The sequence below is a fragment of the Rhincodon typus genome, chromosome 7 (assembly GCF_021869965.1).
Source record: "Rhincodon typus isolate 14 chromosome 7, sRhiTyp1.1, whole genome shotgun sequence".
NCBI lineage: Eukaryota > Metazoa > Chordata > Chondrichthyes > Orectolobiformes > Rhincodontidae > Rhincodon > Rhincodon typus.
Genome location: NC_063338.1, coordinates 20,986,925 through 21,006,181, shown reverse-complemented (window position 1 = coordinate 21,006,181; position 19,257 = coordinate 20,986,925). Strand labels below are relative to the sequence as shown.

Genomic DNA, 19,257 nt, shown 5'->3' with positions numbered 1-19,257 from the left:
AGACCCGCCATGAGCTGCCGAGAGACCAGGCCAAGACCCGCCATGAGCTGCCAACAGACCAGGCCGAGACTGGCTGCGAGCTGCCAAGAAACCAGGCCGAGACCTGCCATAAGCGGACGAGATACCAGGCTAGGACCTGCCGTGAGACCAGGGCGAGACCTGCCGTGAGCTGCTGAGAGACCAGGCCGAGACCCACTGAGAGACTGCGCCAAGACCCACCGAGAGACCAGGCCAAACCATCGTCATGAACTACCAAAAGACTGAGCCGATATACTGCTGAGAGACCAGGCCAAGAGCTGCTGAGCAATTAGTATCGTGCTGGTAAGGGTGGGGGGGGAAGTAGTTAACAGCCATTTTTAAACATCAATACATAGCCTTAATACTAGTTGCAGAGACAGGAGGTAAAGGAAAGGGTGCAGCAAAAGCAAAATTGTGGAGGTTTACACAGACTGAGGGGAAAGGAAACTCTCCACTGATGATGCGCTGGAGATAAGCAGAAGAATGAAGAGTCTGGCCAGTAGCAATTTGAAACACCGACGAGAGATCTGAACTGCCCAGGATCACAGAGGAGTTGTTTTCTGAAAGAGATATCATCTTATCAGTCTAAAGTACCCTCCACTAATACAGCAATTCTCATGTCAATGGGTTTGACACAATGAATGGATGGCACCAGCTGGTAAACCTGACATTGACACAATGGAGCAGGTAATGTGGCAGTGACAAGTGCAGCCATTCCCAATTAAAAAAACTGAGAAAAGGTTCAGACGCATTTAACGTAATGCAGATCACAAGCTTGAGGAATATCAGCAAAGAGGTAATTGCTGGAGCAGCAGTGCCAAATGCATGAAGAAGACATCTGTCAAAGTTCCTCAGAGTAGACATTGGAGAAGTCATCTATAACACAAGTGTGACCACTTATCTGATAAATGAGCACATGTCTTCAATAGGCAAGAATAGTGAACTTCACAGAGGGCCAAGTGGATGCAGAAGATGTTTGCTGAATTCCACTGGATGGCCTCGTCCTTGAGCAGTGAAGGCCAATAAGTTGCCTCTACTTCAGCTCCAACCATCACAAGAGCATAATTAGGAGCACATTGAATCTGTCCTGTAAAAGGACTTAGTGGTTCATGAAGTTCCAGTATGTACTTACTTCCAGCACGTTTATTTTATTTTTGCATCTTAAAATGTAGAAATTCATACTTAGGCATCTTTTGTATTTCTTTCTACCCCAGTACCCCATATCAACACATTTGAATCTTTAAGATGGTACCCATGAAATGGTGGCCAGTAAATGTAGGGTTCCAATAAATGAAGCATTTGGGATGATCTCATCACGGATCTCCTCATATGGTGATAGATTTTCAGCACAGGCCACATAGTATCAACAATATCCAGTGGATCAACAGGGATTCCCAAACAGAAAATGTGCAAATGGACTTGTGTATCTTGTTTTCACGTCAATGGCCAGAGCCATCAGCCCCATAGCTTTTGAATGCAGAGTCTGGATGCATTTCTGCCTCATCTCTCCCTTGGAGGAGGTTGGAATAGTCATTATTTTGACCTGTACACATCTCTTCCATGCCTGGTTGTGCAAACTGCAGAAAACCACAGAAAACCACAATACAGGAAACCCTTGCGCAACCGCATTGAAAGGTTTTGCCAAAATAATCTAGACATCCAAACCACATTTAGAAAGTCAAATGCATGTCAGACTGTCAGCTGTTATGCCACATCAGCAGCTGGGTCGTTGTTGGTCTTCCATACTGGTCCAAGCAAGTCAGGACATCCCTTGACACCCAAGATCCATCCATGAAGGCTTTCAGATGGTTCAAAAAGCTTTTGCCCCTAAATATAATGTCAATATGAATGAGTCATGGCAGCATCCCAACCCGAAGGGTTTTTATCCAGCAATTACAGATAATTTTAACATTTGAGGGAGTAGAACTCCTTCCTCATATCAAATATGCCTAGTTGATCTGAGGGACACATGGTGGCTACATGCATGCAATAACCAATGCTAAATCCAACGAATCAATCTCCCAGCTCAATTGCCTGATTTATGCAAAAACTGATGTATTCCCCGGACTTCAGGATAACCGCTAACTCAGAGATCTCACAATTGCTTCTAGACAACCCCTGGAGGGCTTCGTCTGAAAAAAAAAGTGAGGACCAGGTAATCTTCACATCCCAGTGGCCTCAACCTCACCTCCAGCATCCAGTTGGTTATCAAATACCTGGCTTTGGACAAACAGTCTTCAAAGATGCAGGTGTTCAACGTGTTTGTGAAACGCAACCTCACTCTGTGCACCCTTTGCACGGGGCATCACATTCCTCCACATTAAATGCCTTACGCCCCCTCTATGTCCATGGCCTGACACAAAGTCCTGTTGATGACTTTCTCCATACAGATAAAAGTCTCTTCCTTCCACTGCCCTTCTGACTGTCAATCTCTGAGTGCAGAGCACCCAGCACTCATTGAAGTGCTCACAGTTCTGAATATTCTCCTTCTCCTCATAATCTTCCTCCCCGGCCCATCATTCCCCATCTCGACCAACCCCACCCCACCATGCATTTCCCCTGTACTTGCTGCAGGGAACTCAGGAGACAACCTCCAGAGACTGCCTTCCTCACTGGCCTTCCGTAGAACAAACCCTCTAAAAGCAATAAAAATTCTCTCTTCCTGTGAAGAGAGAAACTCCAGGGATCTGAAGAAAAGTTTTAAAGGATTCGAAATGTCAACTTTGTTTCTTCGTCCACTGGTGCTGTCCGACTTGCTGAGCTTTTCTAGCACTTAGTTTATATTTCAGAGCTTCCCCACTTATTAAGCAGCAGGACAGAATGCCATCAGTTAAAGCCAACATTCATCTGTGGCTTGCTCTTGTCTCCTTCGACTGACTGAGCCCTGATGTTTCATAGGAACTGTGCAAGCAATGAAAAACGAATTAAACAGCCCTGATTTTGAATGGCCAAGCAACAATGAAAAGTTTTACCACTGGCAGCAAGATACTGGGAATCGTCTCAGATGAGATCTACCATTTACCTGGCACCCTCTCCAAACCTGTCACCGGGGGGATAGTACAATAAAATTCCACCCATTGTCGTTATAATAGTTAATTACCAAATGTTAAACAATAAGTGTATTATGCAGTGCATTCCCATTCCAAAAGAGTTGGCGTTTCTGAAATACAATTTTTAAAAATCTCCACACATTCACTGAAATGGAACTTCCTGGAAATTAGAGAGTTAGCTTTATGATTAATTGGAAAAGTAACTAGAGCCTTGAAGATAACATTAGCATCAACTGGATAAAAAACACACATTTGCCTCCCACAGTCAAAGACAATTGATTGAATTGGCTTTCAACTCACTCAAATCTAATCCCTAGAGCAAATCACCTTTAGCTGAAACAAGTAAGGTCTTACTGATCTCAGCAAATTTCTTTCTCTTTGTGTATTAATCAAGAATATGAGGCACAGTGCATGACACAATCAACCAAGTTTGTCATTCCAATTACTCAAAGAACGCACAGCCCACTCAGATAAATACTCAAGGCTTTAATCCCATACTAAATTAGTTTAAGAGTGCTACAACTGTTTATTCTTTGCTCAAACCATCTGGTCAGTGGAGATAACACTCCATTCAGATGCAGACACATTAATTGAATACATTTCTATCATAATGCCTCAATTATTTTGTCTCTTTAAAGACGAAAATGTTACTATTTTTGTCTTGTGAAATGACAACATGATACTAGATGTGAGAATCTGTGAAGAGAACATCAGCCATGTTACTCAAATAGAAAACCAATATTAATTAAGAAATAAACATTAGTCCAGTGAACAAATGAGTATTTTCTAATTATCATCCTCGCAACGAAACAAAGTGACAATGACTTAATCTGGCCCAATGCTGTGTATACGCCACAAAATTAAATACAAAAATATTCAAGAAGCCATACATAACCAGATGCTGTCATAATTTTAAAATACTTTAGCTTCATGGACCAAATTCCTTCAGCCCACATCCACTGAAAGGATCTACAGTGTTGGAGACCAGCCACCATTGTACTGCAGTCCTAGATCCAATCCATAAACATTCTGATCCCACAGTAAGACTCGGGGAGCTTTCAAAGGGATATAGATAGTTTGGGTTGAGTGAGCAAACATCTGGCAAATGGTGTACATTTTGCAGGAAATTGTCCATTTTGACAAAAAGAATAAAAAAGAAGCATAATATCTAAATAGTGAGAGGTTGAAGAGATTTGAGATGCAGGGAGATCCTGGGTGTTCTTGTGCATGAATCACAGAAAGTTAGGATGCAGGTACAGCAAATAATTGGGAACACTAATGGACTGATATGGTTTAATGCAGCAGGAACCGAACACAAGTTTGAGCGGTTATGGTTCAGTTATACAGCGCATTGGTTTGATCACGTCTAGAGTACCATCACAGTATTTAGGGAAGAATGTAAATGCATTGGAAGCAGTTCAGAAAAGGTTTACCAGAGTAATACGTGGAATGAGCAAACTGCCTTATGAGGAGACGCTAGATAGGCTAGGCCTATATCCTAGTTTAGAAGAATCCGAGAAACTTCACTGAAACATACAAAACCCTGAGGGGACTTGACTGGGTGAATATGGAAAGGATATTTCTCTTGAGGAAGAATCTACAACTAGAAGTCATGGTTTAAAAATATGGGATTACCCATTTAAGACAGATAAGGAAAGAAAAGTTCTCCGAGGGTTGAGAGATAGTAGGAACTACAGATGCTGGAGAATCTGAGGGTCGAGACCCGAAATGTCAGCTTTCCTGCTCCTCTGATGCTGCTTGGCCTACTGTGTTCATCCAGCTCTACACCTCATTCTCTGAGGGTTGAGAGCCTTTGGACTTCCCTTCCTCAAAAAGCAGTGGATGCACAATCTTTAAATATTTTTAAAGCAGAGATAGACTGATTCTTGATTACCAACAGGATGAGACATTAAATGGGGATATGCAGGAATCATAGAGCTGAGGTTAAAATCAGATCAGCCATGAATATATCGAATGATGGAGCAGACTAGAATGGCTGAGTGGACTAGTCTTGTTCCTTGTTAATATGCTTGCATTCCTCTGGATCATCAAAACTAGTCTTATAAATCTTCATTAATAAAAGCAATATTAAAGGATTATTTTGATGGGAACAGAGGTAATCATAGGAACATAGGCCCATTCAGTCCCTCAAGCCTGCCTCACCATTCAAGAAGATAATAGTTGGTCTATCCCAGGTCTCAACTCCTCTTACATTCCAGCTCATCATAGCCCGTCAACTCCACAATATTTCAAAAATCCATTCGCTTGCTTTTTGAATACTTTCAATGATGTAGCCACCACAACTCTCTGAGGTAGAAAATTCCAGGTAGTCACTACCCTCTAGGAGAAGAGAAGTTGCTATGCACATATTGAAGGCAGAGAGAGTATATATGTGGCCACAACCAGCTTTCCTATATGGTGTTCAAACTGTACAATGTTCTCTTCAAACAAAGTCCTGAATACATGATGGAAGCAGAGTGAAGAGTTACAAGAGTGATCCCCAAACTTAAAAGATTGGAGTTTTGGGCTTTTCCATCTGAGGGGAGATACTTTGACAGGTAATCACACAGGGGTACACAAATATAGTGAAAGATATGGAATTCAAGATCTGAATTTACTTCAAAACAAAAGGAGAGTAGAACAGGTTCAAAATATTAAATGCAAATTTAAGAGTAATGGTTGCATGTTTTTCAGTAATTATCACAAAACAGAATCCCTGCTGGAGCAGTAGCAATCAACATCCACAAACTACCCAAGAGGCAACTGGATGCAACGTTTCTGCATGGACAACTAGAAATGAACCTAATGGCCTCATATCTTCTAATAGGAGTGAGTATTCAGGCCATCTGGATTGCCTTGATGGTTTGGACAGTGCAGAGATCTGCTCAGACCATTTTCATCTTCTTGCCTTGATACCTACTTGGTCAATCTCGAACTATTAACGATGGGAGAATCAGTCAACTCATTGTACAATACTCCATCAGACCTGTTCACCAAATCAGCACCTGTAAGTTTATATCTAATTTAATATTTAATTGATTTATAACCTTCCCCACCCAGTGAACAGTAAGGAGCCTTCAAATACCAGGTCACGTGCCAGCAATGAAGAATAGAACACAACTTTGATTCCCAAGCAGCTGAATTATTCTTTTCCGTCATTCTGTGAGTTGATTATTTCATTAAAGATCAGATGCATCTGTAGAGTACAGACTATTCCAGACACATAACCTTTCAGATATAGCAACTCAATTCTCCAAAAGAGAATACATCTGTGCTTCACGCGAACCTATGAATTAGGAGGCCAATCAGCATTGATTCATTACTCCATCGCTAGTTATGAATTGTCAATGTTTGATACTATATTGTGGACAGCGTCAGAATCCTTTCCTATGATTGTACAGTCAGTTCTGTTATAATGTGTGTTCCACGAATTGGCTATAATGCGACTGATGAATAGGGGAATGCTATTTCTAAAATGCAAACTTGTATCGGCTATAATGTGATTCCATCAGTGCGCGGAGGAGTAAGTGTCGACATCACATGATCATTTTGCAGTCTTTGTCCTGAACATGCGCAATGTTCGCACCGAAAGTGTCTCCACACCAGCATCATATAACCATTTCGCAGACTTTGCCATGAAGCACTTTCTGTGAGAGGTACCGTACTCGATGATTTTCAGGGGTTTTTTTTTGCAAATTCCGCCGCATTACCCACAAAAATGCAATGACAAAGTGACAAGAATGAGAGCAAGAAGCATCCTGGTGATAAAGTTACAGGTGGTGAATGTAAAAGAAAAGGTTATAACACTGGAAGAGAAGCTAGATGTTATAAAGTGTTATGAGTGTAATGAGAGAACATGTGATATGGTTTGTTCAACACGAATGAAGGAGTCTGCCTTGTGCACCATTAGAGACAATGCAGAAAAGATTAAAGCAAGCTGTATTGCTGGAACAAGTCTGAGTGCTAGCAAATCTGTGAGGTCATGTACAAAGGAACTTGAGGAGGTGGAGCAGCTTCTAAGTGTGTGGATACAAGATAAATGAAAAAGTGATCTGGGACCACTTTCCTCACCATAAAAGAGAAAGTCATATCAGTATTTTCAGATCTAACAAAAAAAAGCTGAAAACTCTGCAGATGTGCCTGCTTTTAGTGCTAGCAGTGGCTGGTTTGCTTGTTTTAAGAACCACAATGCGTTTCATAACATAAAGTTATGTGGGGAAGCTGCTGCCAGTGCGACGAAGAGCATGCGATGGCATTTCCTCCTATAGTAAAACAATTAATGTATGAAAAAGGCTACAACTTAGGTCAAATTTTCAATTTGGATGAGACAGGTTTATACTGCAAGCGAGTGCCATCATGAATCTACATTTCTATGAATGAAGCACACACTCCGGGCTTTAAGGTGGCAAAGGATCGTATGACTGTGCTGCTGGGTATGAATACCAGTGGAGACTTAAAGCTTAAGCCTTTGGTGGTGTAATACTCTGCCAACCGCGAGCCTTGAAAGGTTACCTTAAGTCTACTCTAGGCGTGTACTTTAGATCAAGCAAAAGAGGTTGGATTACAGGGCAATTTTTTTCTGACCTTAGTGTTGACATTTTGGAGGATGTTTTTAGAAAATTTGCAAGAAAAACAAAATTGAATTTCAAGATTCTCCCCATCCTGGATAATGCGCCAAGCCATCCTCCCTCAATTGGTGAGCTTTCTGAAAACATCAAAGTGCTATTTCTACCCCCAAAAACAACCTCTCTCCTTCAACCCATGGACCAGGGTGCAATAGCAGCTTTTAAAGCTTATTATTTAAGGCACACATTTAAGAGGCTGATTGCAGTCAATGAGGGGGATAAGGACAATGTTTTTCAATTTTGGAAGAGCTTTAACATCAAGAATGCAATTTATATTATCATGGAGGCCTGAGGTGATGTCAGTCAGGACTGCTTTCATACAGTTTGGGGGAAGCTTCTCCCAGATTTTTTTTCAATATTTTAAAGGCTTTGACCCTTCAGAGGAGCTCCCAAGAATCAAAGAACATTGATCTTGCGAAGCAAGTTGGATTTAAAGAAGTGGAGAGTGAAGATATTGAAGAGCTGCTTGAGTCCCACTGTGAAGATCTCTCTACAGCTGATCTACAACAACTTGCCGCTGAGGGGGAAGTGGAACCTGGAGATGAAGAAGACGAAGTCCAGAATGCAGCACCACTAGAGCTTTCCACTTCTGTTTTGTTTTCTATCCTGAGGGCAATCGAGAAGCAGTTGCAGCTCTCAGAGGACAACAATTACAATGCAGAACACAGCAGGGTAGCAGTTCATGGAATAAGATCTTATTTGGCACCCTATGAACAGATTCTTCATGAAAGAAGAGAAAGGGCAAAGCAGCAAAAACTGACGTCTTTTTTAAGCCAAACCCCAAGTAATGGTCAGAAGACAATGGACCACAGCCATCCACTTCCGGATTAACTATGTTTCACCCGAACCCAGCAACCACAACTGCACCTGAAGGTGATGATGATGACGATCCTCAGCCCCTGCATTAACAACAGAGCAACCTCAAAACCTCCTGCCCCATCAAGTCCTCTTGCCATTTTATTTTGAAGGTAAGGTGTTAAATTTACTTTTATTTCATTAGATATGAATTGAAACATTTATTCAAACTGTGCTATCCTTTATGTTAGGCTTTTGAGTGATTTTGAGTGACTTTTTTTGGTGGTCTGCTCCTAACCCTGCCTTTCCCAGAGGCCATTATTTCTATAGCAACTACCATGTTATAGCAGAACCGGCTGCACACTTTTATATATTACTTTCTTCTCAGCAACACAATTTGGCAGTTCAGTCACAAATTCAAATGCTCATTAAGAATCTGTACCTATTACATAAAACTTGCAGCAACGTACATCAACAGTGCATGACATTTTGGTTAACATATATAATTTAAAGAAGTTAATGCTATCGGGGCTTGCAGTCCAAACTCAGGTGGAATATAAATTATTAACCAAATTTGTCATCATACACAAGACGAGGGATTACATTTCATCCCCTTTCTCGATATACGTACCCTCCTAACTGGATCATTCAGGTAACAGGAGATGATCTTATCATACAGCTGCTTCTTCTCATACATGAATTCACAAACTTGATAGCTGGAAAGAAAGAGTTTTGTTAACAAAATACTTTAGAAAAAAAAACACTTCAATAAACCCCTTGTCCTCCTCCCCAGCAACGCAAAGAATGATGCAAATTCATGAACAAAGGGTCAGACAGTCTCCAACAAAGACCCATAAAAGACACAACGAGAAACCATCAGGAACAGTTGGTAAAAGTTTGAAAAGTGTAGATGTACAAAGTGCAGATGTACGTGTCCCTGCTAGTACATCACTGAAGGCTGACATGCAGGTGTAGCAAGGTTTTAGGAAAACAAATGGAATGTTAGCCTTTATTGCAAGAGGATTTGTGCGCAGGGGTGGTGAAGTCTTGTTTCAATTGCATAGAAGCTTGGTTCGACTGCACCTGGATGACTGTGTGCAGATTTAGTCTTCTTATTTCAGGAAAAGTATTATTGCCATAAAAGTTCACCAGACTGGTTCTTGACCTGATGAGACTGTTCATGAAGAAAGATTGGGCAAAATGTTCCTGTGTTCTCTAAATATTCAAAGAATGAGAAATGGACTCATTGAAACTTACAAAATACGTAAAAGGGATAGGAAGGGCAGATGCAGGTAAACTATTCCCCTGGTTGGGAAGAAATTCTTTTACTCAGAGGGAATCTTTGGAATTCTCGACGACAGGAGTCGTGGAAGCTCAGTCTTTGAGTACGTTTAAAGGTAGAGGTTGATAGATTTCTGATTACCAATGGCATGCAGGGTGGATTATGTAAAAAGCATTGAAGTGTTTGATCAGCCATGATTGTACAAATGGCAGGGGAAGCTTGTGAGTGCTGAATGGTCTAATCCTGTCCCCAGGTCAAACAGACAGAGCCTCAGCTTAACATCTCAGCTGAAAGGTACCTTCAACAGTTTCTTAGTACTGTATTTATGTGTAAATATATATGCTGCAGTGCAGCCTGAACCTATAACGTGCTGACAGTGGGAACTCCATCATTGAGCCAACCTGACACTTATTCAGAGCAAGGCTAGGTAATACCAAAAAGAGAAAAATTCTTCAGGAAACCTCAGGTTAGTCCCACTATGTCCACACCTAAACAGATTTTCTCCAGGATTCATTTATCCTAAATTCTGTCTCCTGATGGTTTTGTAGTAAAATGAGAACTATGCCTTAACAATAAGGGCAGAGTTTTCCACACGCTAGCAAAAGTCTGTAAAAGTATTTTTATTTCTTATTAATAGAAAGGTGTTGTTTTTCAGTGAAGAATAATAGCCCTAATAAGCATGCTGGAAAATACAAAATGTACTTAGCTAAATGGAAGTGCTTATGGGCCATTCCATTTTTTTTTCTGGTGGATACCTTCACAAAATAAGGACTTGAAATTAAACCAAGTGATAAGTAACATCCAAATCATTGTTTTTCCTCCATCTAAGCAATGACCATGTTTTCCCAAAGCAGTCACATTTTTGCTATGGAATCTATCTGATTCCTTATTATCACTGAGAGTTAAAATACACTCTTCCATGAGAAATGATAAAAACTTAATTCTTCAAAGCATCAAGGTTATCAGCTAGGAACTAAGCATGTTGAAATCTGGCTCTGTGAAATGGTGAAAGGTGAAGAGAGGTGAGGAAGAGAATCACAATCTGCAATATGAATTGGAAACGTAATAAACCTGAATGGAATGAGATGAGGAATACCAGGTTGCATTAGGAAGAGGAGGGGGTAAGTATGGCTCCTTGAAGTAGGAATGAAGGATGAATTAATTTAAAAGATTTGGTAACAGAAGTTCTAAGATGTATTCCAAACAGTCTTCAATTTTCTGAAAGTTTCCAATGATTTTGTCAATGATGATTGCATTGTATTAGCCACATATTTATGTGCAAGAGAAATGACTTATACAGACTTTTAAATTAACTTGGTTACCCACAAAAAAATTGCTTAGAAACTGTAAATTTCTGATTTATTTTCATTCTGACAAAGCTCATGAACCGGAATTATTAACTCTGTTACTTTCCCAGAAATCTAACCTGACCTTTATTGTGTTTCCAATATTTACTGTTTGATTTCAGATTGTAGAACATTTTGCTTTATCTTTCCATACTCAGACCTTTATTTAAAGAAAAAGAAAAAAGGAACAGTAGGAACAAATGTATCCCTAGCTCTGTTAAACAAAAGGTTTGTCAAAGTTTCTGACAAACTCCTAAATATGTAAGTTTCTGACCAGATTAGTTACAGGGCTATCAAAAGGAGAACAAGAGTCCTTACAAAGTGATGCAGTTTCCAGGCATGTCCACCAAATCATAATGTGGTCCTCAGGGTTACTTCTCAGATCTAAAGCAGAGCTGATCTAAAGGATAATTACAAGCTGAACGACTCATTGTGTTTTTGACATATCTGTTCATTCTCAATTATTTTTGGACATGACAAAAAATGCATGGCATATTTTCCTGGCAGGGGAATAATTTGGGTTTATTCTCGTTGAACAGCGATTAGTGAAAGTCTTCAATGCAGACAACAGACATTTTTCAAAAATGTCACAGCGTAAGTGGGACAAGCTAGTAATAAGTGCTGCACAAATAGGGTGGTTATTAAGTACTGTGTGTGTTGCCAACACATACAATTTCAACTGGATCTAATTTACATGAGATGTTGTCTCAAATAGCCGAGTGGAATTTATTACATTGCATAAGATTGGCCCTACCACATTACCATTTATTCTGCAAACTGTCAAGATTCTGTCCTCAGTATTTGGTTAAATTAAAAACTCAGGACTTTTTTTTTAAGAAGGCATTGGAAAATATTTTAGTAAATGTTATTTAGTGAAAATCAGTCAACTCACTACACTTCACTGTGGTGCTTCTTTGTGAATTTCAAAGGCAAGGTATTAATAAATTTCTTCAGTGCAAATAGGTTACAGAAACTAATGTATTTAGCCCAATATTGGCTCACCTTATTTAGCATGGCCATTGAATGACTATGTTGATGTGGGACTCTGATATTGGATATTGAGCCTGGGAGTTAAACAAAACTACATGACACAAATGACATCAATAAACAATTGCAAGATGAGGACTTATAGCGTTATTACTTCTTTGCAATTGTATCCTTACAAAAACAATGTGGACTTACCTGTCTTTATGAAATACCAGTTACTAATTAGTACCAGTAAAGGTTAGTACGTGAAAACCACATTTGAGATTTCACATATGCACTTTAAATATGTCTACACTGTTGTGTTAAATAACAATCCCATTACCATCTCAGTTTAAAGTTCAAAAGCAAGGCATGCTAAAACACAAAACATTGCATTCAATATAGAAAGTAAAAGGTGAGAAATTAGAGAGGAGGGGTTAGCATCCCATTTGATTACTAGTATAGATCCAGCTTAAAGAAATAGTTCAACGGTTCATAGAATATAGAACATAGAACAGTACAGCACAGTACAGGCCCTTCGGCCCACGATGTTTGTGCTGAACTTTTACCCTAATCCTAAGGTCTATCTAGCCTCCATTCCTACCTTATACTATCATCCATATGCCTATCTAATAGCTGCTTAAATGCCCCGAATGAGGCCGACTCCACTACCCTCTCCGGCAATGCATTCCACACCCCGACCACTCTCTGAGTAAAGAGCCTACCTCCGACGTCTCCCCTATATCCACCTCCACTCACTTTAAAACAATGCCCCCTCATAAAAGCTACCTCCACCCTAGGAATAAGTCTTTGGCTGTCCATTCTATCTATACCTCTGATCATTTTGTACACCTCTATCAAGTCACCTCTCATCCTTCGTCGTTCTAAAGAGAAAAGCCCTAGCTCTCTCAACCTTTCCTCGTGAGACCTTCTCTCCGTTCCAGGCAACATCCTGGTAAATCTCTGCACGTTTTCCGACGCTTCCGCATCTTTCTTGTAATGAGTTGACCAGAACTGGACACAATACTCCAGATGTGGCTGAACCAGGCTTTTGTATAGCTGGAGCATAACTTCACGGCTCTTGAACTCAATCCCTCCATTACTAAAAGCTAACACATCATACGCCTTCCTAACAACTCTATCCACCTGGGTGGCAGCTCTCAGGGAACTGTGGACATGAACCCCAAGATCCCTCTGCTCCTCCACACTGCCAAGAATCTTTCCGTTAACCCTGTATTGTGCTTTCAAGTTTGTCCTTCCAAAATGAATCCCCTCACACTTTTCAGGGTTAAACTCCATCTGCCACTTCTCAGCCCAGTTCTGCATCCTATCAATGTCCCTTTGTAACCTAGAACAGCCTTCCACACTATCCACAACTCGATCCACCTTCATATCGTCCGCGAACTTAATCTACCCTTCCACTCCTTCATCCAAATCATTTACAAAAATCACAAATAGAAGAGGACTCAGAACAGATCCTTGTGGTACACCACTCACAACAGAGCACCATGTTGAATATTTTCCGTCCAGTAGCACCCTTTGTCTTCTAAGGGTCAGCCAATTCTGAATCCAATCTGCCACATTTCCCCCTATCCCATGCCTCCTTACCTTCTGCATGAGCTTACCATGAGGAACCTTATCAAACGCCTTACTTAAATCCATGTATACCACATCCACTGCTCTACCTTCATCCACGTGTTTGGTCACCTCTTCAAAGAATTCAATAAGTTTTGTGAGGCATGATCTACCCCTCACAAATCCATGCTATCATGAATCAAACTGTGCCTTTCCAAGTGATCATAAATCCTATCTCTCAGAGCCCTTTCCAATAATTTGCCCGCCAATGACGTAAGAGTAACTGGCCTGTAATTTCCGGGGTTATCCCTATTCCCTTATTTGAACAAGGGAATGAGATTTGCCTCTCTCCAATCTTCCTGCACTATACCTGTGGACAGTGAGGATGAAAAGATCATTGCCAGAGGCCCTGCGATCTCTTCCCTTGCTTCCCATAGAATCCTTGGATAAATCCCATCAGGCCCAGGGGACTTATCTATCTTCAACTTTCTCAAAATTTCTAGCACATCTTCCTTACTAACATCGATCTCCTCTAGCCGACCAGCCTGTTTCACACTGTCCTCCTCTCGGTCCCTCTCAGTTGTGAATACCGAAAAAAAGTATTCATTAAGGACCTCTCCTATCTCTTTAGGCTCCGTGCACAAATTCCCTTTACAATCCTTGATCGGCCCTACCCTTTCTCTGGTCATTCTCTTATTCCTCACGTACGTGTAAAAAGCCTTGGAGTTTTCCTTGATCCTATTTGCCAAGGTTTTCTCATGCCCCCTTATAGCTCTCCTAAGCCCTTTCTTCAGCTCTTTCCTGGATAACTTGTATCCCTCTATAGCCCTTTTTGTTCCTTGTTTCCTAAACCTTACATAAGCATCCTTCTTCCTCTAAACCAGTCGTTTGACCTCTCGAGAGCCAAGGCTTCCTCACTCAGCCGCATCTTCCCTGCCTGCTAGGGACAAACATATCAAGCACACGCAGTATGCATTCCTTAAATAATCTCCACATTTCAATAATGCTCTTCCCTGACAGCATCTGTTCCCATTTTATATTACCCAGTTCTTGCCTAACAGAATTGTAATTAGCCTTCCCCCAATTATAAACCTTACCCTGCTGTGTGTACCTATCCTTTTCCATGACTATTGTAAAAGTAACAGAGTTATGATCGCTACCGCCAAAATGTTCTCCTACCAACAGGTCTAACACTTGGCCCGGTTCATTGTCAAGGACAAAATCCAAAGTGGCCTCTCCTCATTTTGTTCTATCTGCGTACTGTGTCAGGAATCCTTCCTGAACACACTGGACAAAATCCACTCCATCTAAACTACTACAACTAAAAAGTTTCCAATCAATATTTGGAAAGTTGGAGTCACCCATGACTACAATCCTGTGACTTCTGCACCTTTCTAGTATCTGCCTCCCAATCTGCTCCTCCACTTCTCTGCAACTATTAGGGGGGCTGTAAAAAACCCCCAACAAAGTGACTGCTCCTTTCTTGTTCCTGACCTCAACCCAGACTGACTCTGTAGACATATCATTCTCAAACTGCCTTTCAGTAGCTGCTATACTAGCCCTGACTAGCAATGCCACTCTTCCGCCTCTTTTACCACCCTCCTTATTTCTTTTAAAGCTTCTAAATCCCGGAACTTCCACCAACCATTCCTGTCCCTGAGTTACCCAAGTTTCTGTAATGGCCACAACATCGTAGTTCCAAGTACTGACTCATGCTCTAAGTTCATTCGCCTTATTTCTGATACTTCTAGCATTGAAGTATACACACCTCAAATCATCCCTGTGTCCACAATTACGCTCCATCGACCACATTTCTTTATTAACCACCTCACTCCCCGTTGTGTCTGTTGGAAGGCTGAATACCTCATCCTCTGAATTATAAATCCGGTTCTCCACCCCCTGCCAATCTAGTTTAAACCATCCCGTATAGCTCGAGCAAACCTCCCTCCCAGGATACTTGTGCCCTTCTGGTTCAGGTGCAACCTGTCCCTACTGTACAGGTCCCACCTACCCCAGAATGATCCTTAGTTCATGATCCTTAATTATTCTTTCCATTTATTCATTGCATTTTGGACAAATGTTGCTGGTCCACCAGCAGTACAAGATAATTTGAGAATAAGGAATGATAAAAACAATTAAAATAATATTAATTAATAATAGATGCAAAAAGTAACACTGACTCAGGGATAGCACTTTGGTCTTTGGGTCAGATGGTTGTGGGTTCAAGATGCAGCCCAGAACTTCAACCATAAGGACAATTTGTGCATTACTTTCAAACGTCTAAGTCATATTCCTATGTACACCTCTAAATCATTGCTATATGCCAAGAAATCTTAGGGACCTAGTACTGAGCCCTGTGGAGCCCCACTGGAAATAATCTCTCAATCACAAAAACACTCACTCATCGAGCATGATCCTTTGCTTTCTGACTGTGAGCCACTTTTGGATCTAAACTGTCACCTTGCATTGAAATCCATGGGCTTTGAGTTTTGTGAGCAGTTTGCTGTGTGGGGCCTGGCCATACGCTCTGTTACAATGCACAGAAGTTACACATCACATGCACTGCCCTCATTAACTCTCTTTGTTATGTCCACAAAAAAAAACATTCAATCATGTTAATCTGACATGATCCTACTTTAATAAACCCTCATCTTGGCCGTCTTTGATTAATTTGTCTCTTTCCAAATGAAGATTTATCCTGTTCCCTCAATCTTTTGCAATAATTTCTCACCACTGTGATTAAGTTGACTAGCCTGTAATCTCTCAGAAGATCCATTTCTTGCCTTTTAAGCATACATTAAATTTCCTGCAGAAAATGTGGCAAGCACTGGAAGTCAATTCTCCCCAACTTTAATCACTGATTTATTATTTCAACTGCAGAGAAACAAAGTACGGATGTCTAATGACTACGTCACCAAGGTAGTGACCAAAACACTCAATAAAACTGTACTCTGTTGCTATTCAGTACTAGAGTCATACATTAAGTTAAATTGAGAAATTTAACTTCTAATTTAACACTGGCCTCGAGGGGACATAACAGACAATGCAGTCAAGTTTGAAAGTCTAAAACATTCAGAAGCGTTACAGGTAAGAATGAATAATGGCAATTTTTAAAAAAATCTCTGATCAAACCATAGTACATTCTCTGAAGTAATGCCGTGTTTATGCAGCAAACACGTGCCTCATTAGTGAACCTAAGGCATGTTTTCAAATTATTTCTAATGAACTATAAGAAAATTATTTTTCTGATTTTGAAAAGTGTAAAAATATCAAACGCATTAACAGCAAAAATACCAGTCACAGGCAGAAGATAAATCTCGAAACTTTTCTTGCCTAACAAGCAGGATTATAATTGAGTTGAAACCACAACTCACAATGCAGCCTTCTCAGCCATTGTGATCAATCTGTTCTCATCAAACTGGACAATTCCCCCAGCTTGAAGCAACTCTAGAAGGACCTAGAAAGGAGCAAAAATAGAAAGGCTTTTATTAGGGAAATAAATAATCCATCTACAGATTATGTCTTTGCAACCGTTACACGTTCTTTTATTTATCATCTACCTTCTCTGGCTCTACACATTTTCAAAGCATTTTCTACAATGACTGTTTAAATCATCTTCAAAAAATGCACTGCCCTTGTTTTAAGGACATAAATCTGGAGCTTCCAATGACTTATCTATGCACCCCCCACCACTTTCCTCATCTACATACTGTCCGCTGTGAACTTTATTAAAACGCATGTGGTCAACTTCCATTTGTACATCGATGGTACCCAGCTCCACATCTCCACCATCTCTTTTAACTCTTCATTATCTCAATGTTGGTAGACTGTTTGTTAGTCTTTTCATCTTGGATGAAGCACAACTTTTTCTACCTAAATATTGGATGAAAGAAAATAAATCATATTTAACACATTCCACTCCCCAGCCACTTTATTAAACTGCATAAAGCGTTAGCACTGCTAGCTTATTCATTTGCCCTGAGTTTTGTTTTCTCTTATTAACATTGATCACATTCTTTCACCACTTTAACATCACTTGACTCCGTCCCTGCATCAGCCCACTGACTGTTGAAATCATCAGCTATGATTTTCCTACTTCCAGTTTTAGCTTTACCAACGCTTTCCTGATAAGCCACAATATCTCAACACTCTTTAACACACAAACATACAAATTAGGAGAAGATATGGGCCATTCAGCCCTTCAAACCTTCTCTGCCATTCAATAAGACCATGGCATAACCTGTGTTTCAAACTCTATATTCTCATCTATTCCTCACCAAGCAAGAATCAATCCACTTCCACCTGACAAATATTCAATGATCTCACCACTCCCACGTCATACTTTGTTGGGTTCATCCTATCAATACGCCCATTATTTCTGTCCTCTGTCAACTACAATCTCCATACATATCTCTCAAGCCTCCAATGTAAAATTCTCACTAAAATTATATTTTTCATAACATCACCCTCTTCTTGGCTCTGAAAACTCCTCCAATCTTACAGACAAAACTAACACAGCAACACGTCACCCACCAAGAAGATTTCTTTTCTCACGGTCTGGCCTCTTACGCACAATAATTAGGCTGCATTATGGGCACATGTGTTTTCAGTGACCAAGGTCATATACAGAATTCCTTTCCTTAACTGTTTTACCACACCTGATCCCTTTCCTAAAACCTTTGACTCAGCTTTTGTACAACCTCCCATTATGAAGATGTTAGGTGGGTGATTTATATGTCGTTTTCAGAGCTTGGATTTCAAAGTTGAGGAATATGCATGTTGTTTACTTTTGTGACAATTTTCTTTTTTAGAAAAAGTCAGACAGTCCCCGTGGAATAATGACCCAATCCAATATTCATCAGAGAGAATATAACTGGGAACCCGCTGGAATGTTAATGGAATGAGATGTTTATTCTGTGGGGTTTTCAAAGGGTAGAGTAAACGCATGAGGCCATTTGCTTGTTTCCTGTTCAAAATCATCAAGTATTGATTTTAATTTAGGAAGCCCAGAGACTGAAAGCTTTTAGGGCATTTTGGGTGATACCTAACAGGGGTGAGAAGCAAGCTTGGCTTCTCTCTTTACACGAATACACAACAGTTACAGAAGACAGAGTCACGTCAGTTTAAAAAAAAAGTTTAGCTTGTGAAATTTTCAACCCAGGAGAGTTTGGCAAGAAATGTATAGCTTATTAGAAGCTGACAGAGTTTGAGCTCTCAGTTCTTCTCAGCACAAGCCAACTCCACAGTTCAGTGGAAAGAAACTGGTGAGAGCAAGTAGAACTTAAAGATTTGTACAGATGGTTAATTTCACTGCAGTTGAATTGCTGTAAACTGATGGTATTAGGAAAAAGGTTGAAAACTTTGTTTTGTTGCTTTCTGATTTTGCTAATTGTGCACTTTTTAAAATTTCATCTTTTCTGTAATAAACTTCTGTTCTATGGTCAAAGAATCTCTGCAGCCTCATGTAGGTTTCTGTCGGTAAACGATCACCATATTAACAAATTTTTTTTTTAAAAATGGCTTATCAAGCTAGTTTTCATTTGAGAATCACACACGTCCAGTAGTACCATCAATTGAATTTTTTTTTTTTTTTTTTACTT

General features: G+C 40.3%; 1 protein-coding gene across 5 annotated transcripts in view; it reads right to left on the bottom strand.

The window, feature by feature from the left end:
- vps8 (VPS8 subunit of CORVET complex) overlaps positions 1-19,257 on the bottom strand; it is a 518,442-nt gene that overhangs the window by 348,938 nt on the left and 150,247 nt on the right. For all 5 annotated transcript variants that reach the window (XM_048598730.1, XM_048598733.1, XM_048598732.1 and 2 more), the window contains 2 exons: positions 17,032-17,114; positions 9,120-9,204 (listed from right to left, as the gene is read on the bottom strand). In XM_048598730.1, the coding sequence (XP_048454687.1) occupies positions 9,120-9,204; positions 17,032-17,114 (168 nt within the window). The remainder of the gene's footprint in view (positions 1-9,119; positions 9,205-17,031; positions 17,115-19,257) is intronic.